The 5,134-nt window shown below is 42.2% G+C and overlaps 1 protein-coding gene across 1 annotated transcript; it reads right to left on the reverse strand.

The window, feature by feature from the left end:
• Positions 1–2,573: 2,573 nt before the first annotated feature.
• Positions 2,574–4,366, reverse strand: LOC149826948 (uncharacterized). The gene is made up of 3 exons (XM_090018401.1): positions 3,700–4,366; positions 3,124–3,576; positions 2,574–3,015 (listed from the first exon to the last, which is right to left on the reverse strand). The coding sequence occupies exons 1-3, from the start codon at positions 4,364–4,366 to the stop codon at positions 2,777–2,779; spliced, it is 1,359 nt and encodes a 452-aa protein (XP_089874527.1). The 3' UTR covers positions 2,574–2,776.
• Positions 4,367–5,134: the final 768 nt, after the last annotated feature.

Here is a 5,134-nt window from a genome sequence, read left to right on the forward strand (position 1 = left end):
GCGACACATGATTTGAAGGGAGAAGATTGTTCTCCTATGACCTACTTTGTATAATTGTGTCTAGAGTTTGTTTTGCTTTGGTTGAGTCATGATGTAAGTGTTGAGTCACTTATAACTTTCTTCGAGGCACTTTTGTATTTTGGTTTAGGTCGATCAATACCTTGAAAGGTTAGCTCGTAAATTTGAACTGTAATGAGTTTGCGGGAAAAATTGTAAATGAATGCAAATGCATTGAATTCACTCTCGTTGTGATTACCTTTGAGTGATTATAATTTTTTTTCCTTTTTTTTTTTGCTCTCTCTATATATATATATATACTCAAAGCTTATGCTGTTGTAAGCAAGCCAGTGAAAAGGCATGCAATGGTAAGAAAGAATAATCGCGTTGCACTGGCCTGCTGAAAAAATAAGCCCCCGGTAGCACTTGTATCTCAACTGTCATGCAACTCATGCATTCGCTGACAAATAAAAATAAAGCAATAAAGCCAACAATAACGATGGAAAAGGCAATCTTTTCTTCTCTCGAGTTTGATCGTCCATATCGCGTTGTGGCAGATCACGCCGGATCAGTTGGTTACCCGAAGTTTGCTGACGTCTCTAAGTCAAGTACAGGCGAACTAAATCATAAAAAAAAAGCGACGAAATGAGGGAAGGGTCTATAAGACAATCAAACGCACACTTCTAAAAGTCTCTTCATGCGTTGCTTCTTATTATTATTATTTCTGGCCACGCCCTATTGCGGCATTGCCCTTTTCTGATGAATACAAACGAAAGGCGTCTCTCCCTCTACTCGATTGAGAAGACAAGACGGACAGACGTGTGTGTGCGTGTGGGTACGACCATGTTTGTGCAATTCACTGTTCCTCACCTCAGCTTGCTGCTCTGCTCACGTATGCGTTTTGGTACTTTACGATTAATGAGGCAAAAATTTCACCGTAGCATGCTGGTCTATGTTATTTGTTAGCCATGCATGTTGTACCTTACCCTATCGTCTTATCACCTCCTCCCCCTCCCTATAAATATTAAGGCATTTCTCAGCCGGACCTTTGAAAAGCTTTGGGCTAGGACTATGAGTTACCAAGCATGTTGGCTGTAAACGAGAACGAGAACAGGAACACACAACAGAAGAATGTGACTTCGATGGCCTTTTGAGTGGAGTAGCATGCCCTTGGTCTAGAGGTTCTAACGTGTAGACAGGTTTCAAAAGAATCTAAACGTCGACATCCTACAAACGAACAAGATCCCGTAACAAAAATTATCATCTTTAACAACAAAGCAATTATTTCAGATTATGTTTCTTACAAAACAAATCATAGCAGACACATCGGATTGAGTAAATTGTTAAAGGCATCAATGGCTTTCTACCAGAGAGTACAGTAAACTTGAGGGCACCAGAGCAAATGTCATCAGAGGGACTTTTGCCGTCTGTTTAGTGTTATGAATGCTATAAGTTGTATGAATTTTCACCTGTCTTCAAGTTGAGCCGTTTTTAATGTCATTTTAATATGTATATCGCTCCACAATTTCATACATGCCTCTCAGGAAACCATGAACTTTGTGCTGTCCTTAAAAGGCAAATCTTGCAAAAGAAAATTGAATCCATATCAGATGGTGCTCAATCATATATGAGACTGTGGTAAAGATTCACCATCATACTTTGCTGTTGACTGTGCCATAGTTACCGGAAGAACTTTCTGAGGGAAAGAAGTGCACTTTTTTAAAAAACAGGAAGTATCATCACACTTCTTCGAAGACGGAGAATTAAAGCACAGAAAAACTCCGCTTCTCATTTGAAAGCACACTTTATATATTATATAAAGTGTGCTTTTCTGACGACTGACGATACACTTGTAATTCAACGATGCATGCCAGGGTCGTTGGGAAATCCATGTCAACACATGGATGAGCTAGCTATAATCTACAACCGCTTGGAACTAATCTGAGGGCTGAAAGTTGTTGAACCACGAAGGGCACATGCGAATGGAGGCATCGGCAACAACCAGCATCGCAACACGTGAATGCAGGGGTCGGTCGGAAGTCGAAGGGCAAGGCATGTTGGTTACCGGCAGAAGCAAACAAAAAAACCAAAAACAAAATGCGGCCCCCCTCTTGATTTTACTTTATTTTCTTCCCCAACTCCATCATGAATTGCAGCGTGAAAAGACAAAAGAATATACTCATACCATGGTGACGGCGTCCCCATCAACCACAACAAAGAACACTCACCCACTCCCTCTCTCCCTCGTTTGTTTTTTCTCATCAAAAATTGACCACTTTTTTAATTTTTGCACGTCTCTTCAGAGTGCCTCTTTTGAAAGTATGTGTGCAGACTGCATCGCCCTAAAGGTTCTCGTGATCCAAACTCGCCACTGTTTCTCCCAGAGGGAGATGAATTAAGGGGGAGTAGGACAAAAGAAGAAGAAAGAGAAACGCTTTTCACAGGGGCATCGATGTACACGAAGCAAAATTCAAAAACAACTAAGACGCATTCTTCTTGATTCGCTCGGATGGAAATAAGCACAAAAAGAAGGTAGAAAACGGGAAAAGGAAAAGAAAGAAAATTTTAAGTTTATAACAGATTTTTTTTTTTTGCTCTTTTTGTGCCAAGCAAAATCTCCCCTTCCTTGCAAATCTACCTTTATTGCTTCCCGTTTTGTTTCCCCCCTACTATTTTGCTTTTCCTCTTGTTTTGCATACACAGTAAAGTAAATCTTCGAGGGAGCCTCCTCTATTTCTCTTTTCTCGTTTCACCAGTTGCCGTTTTCCTGTTTTTGTCCCTATGTTGCTCCGACTCCAAGGAAATCAATGAAGGGCAGATCGATCTTCTCGCTACCATGATTCATCTCCACATAATGCCAACTCGTCCTTCTGTTAGCCACTGATTCTGCCTGTGAGATCTGTCCATTTGAATTCACCAACACCATCACCATCATCTGCATATGACGATTATCGCCAGCGTTGGAACCATCGCATTTCAAGACATCTTGGCGGACGACTCTCATCTTCTCATCACTGCCTGCAAAAGCAAGAACGTAGAAAAACAGGGAAGCCCGTTATATAAAAAAAGCTAACGGAAAAAAAAGGAACAGAGAAGAAAATAACTACAACAAATAGAAGGACAAACCTAAGAGGTATTCACAGGGTTTATTCGGAATTTGATTCTGGTTATGAACATGGTACTGGGTAGCACCAAAAGTTGGGTGGAAGCCAGGGAGCAACCTGGCAGCTGAAGAATGGAGAGAGAGGCCGGTGCAGGATGACAAAGACTCATCTCTGATGTAGGTGATGGTGGACTCGCTGCATGCATTGTTCATATACATCTTAGGACGAGGGGTGTTAGCTGACTTCCTTCTCCTGCAGGCACTCGATTGTTCCCTATGCTTCCTCGCCATGATAACATGCCAGTGATTCTTCACAGAGTTATCAGTCCTGCCAGGGAAAAGCCTGGCAATCATCGCCCACTTGTTCCCATATAGTCTATGAGCAGCAAGGAGCCTCACCTCTTCTTCTTCACTGAAAGCACTTCTGTCAATCCTTGGATCCAACTGGTTGAACCATCTCAATCTGCAACTCTTACCTGGTATCAAAGTCCAAAAAGACATTTAAAAAAACATCAATATCAAATATATAGATATGGAACCAAAGTAGAAGAAGAAAAGTCCACTTTGGTTCTAATTTGGTTCGTCGTTTCAAGGCATACCCGATCTGCCTTGGAGCTTTTCGGCTATCAGATTCCAGTTTTGGGGGCCATACTGAGCAACAAGCTCCTTGAGTTTGGTGTCTTCAGAGGGTCTCCAATGTCCCCTTGCACAGAGCCTAGACTGCCCACTGTCAGAATCCTTCCCTAGGCAAATCTCTGACAGACCCTCACCCTCATCGGTGGAGCACCTTCCACCATTGCCATTATCCTCATTATAACCTTCGCTACCAGCTGCATCCGCCCCCATGAAAAGGGTAGTCTCCTGGTTACTGCTGCTCTTGAAACTTGTGCCACCAGCTTCCATGGACTCCAGGCTCCACTCTCTCCCCCTGTCTGGTGGGTTTAATACCTGAAGAGCTATCTCATTCTTGCACTGGCTCTCCGACGACGAATAACCGGGTAACCCAAATCCATAAAGAAGATCAGGAACGGCAGCAGGAAGAGGACTCGGGTTTATAGATGGAGAGGATAAAGGAGGGTGGTTATTGGCGATACCATCATGAAGCTTACTCCCCTTTGAGGATGAATAGGAAGAAGAGTGATCATAAAGAACCTTATCAGGCTGAAGAAAACTCAGATCAGTGTAGATTCCCAACCCGTCATCCTCTTCCCCACGACTTGCAACTCTCGCTTGTAACGGCTTGTGATTCATCTTCAAAAGTTTCATTGCTCAATCGAGAAAAAGAACTGAAAGACAAATTAAAACTGAGTTTTATTTTTGGGTTGCCTTCTTTCTGGGGAAGAAAGGAAAGGAGGAAACGGAAGTGAAAAGAAAGGCTCTTTTATGGGTCTGTTACTTCTTTTTGGGTGTTTGGAGAAGGGTGGTAGGGAGAAGAAAAGGCATACAGAACTGCAGAAATCCACACGGCTTGTTCTGGTAAACAGAAAGCCCTCTTTGAGTCAGATAGTTCTCAACATTGAGACTGATCAATGGTTTCTCCCCCCTTTCTTTTCCTACCCTTTTCCACATAAAACGCAAGCACAGAACAAAACGCTCGTGTACGATGGGCCTCCTTAAATCGGCTTCTCTCTCTCTACCGACCTTGACCCAAAAAACCACTTTGCTTGTCTTACTGCGAACCGTATATATAACCCTCTCTGCTTTTCAAAACAAAGTATTGAAAGTGGGCCAAAAACCACCCACCCTGTCGTGCCATTCGATTAAAAAAGAGTTACCCTCACTTCATCTCTGCATAGGTCTTCGAGATAAAAGAAAAAAAAAACTTAACCACTTCATAAACCGCACTAATCAACGTGACACATTGTTTTTTTAAGCCCTTCTCATCGAAAAATTCCCTGGTATTTGTGCTTGATGCAAAACGTTTGTCAGTTGTTGACTATGTTTTATTCTGATATTCTGACAAGAGAGGTTCAGTTAAACAGAATTAGTTGGTGAGTTTTGACTAGTGAAATCATCAGTCATCACTCTATTAGT

This window comes from Nuphar pumila, chromosome 10, assembly GCF_984573655.1.
Source record: "Nuphar pumila chromosome 10, dmNupPumi1.hap1.1, whole genome shotgun sequence".
In the NCBI taxonomy this organism is placed as follows: Eukaryota; Viridiplantae; Streptophyta; class Magnoliopsida; order Nymphaeales; family Nymphaeaceae; genus Nuphar; species Nuphar pumila.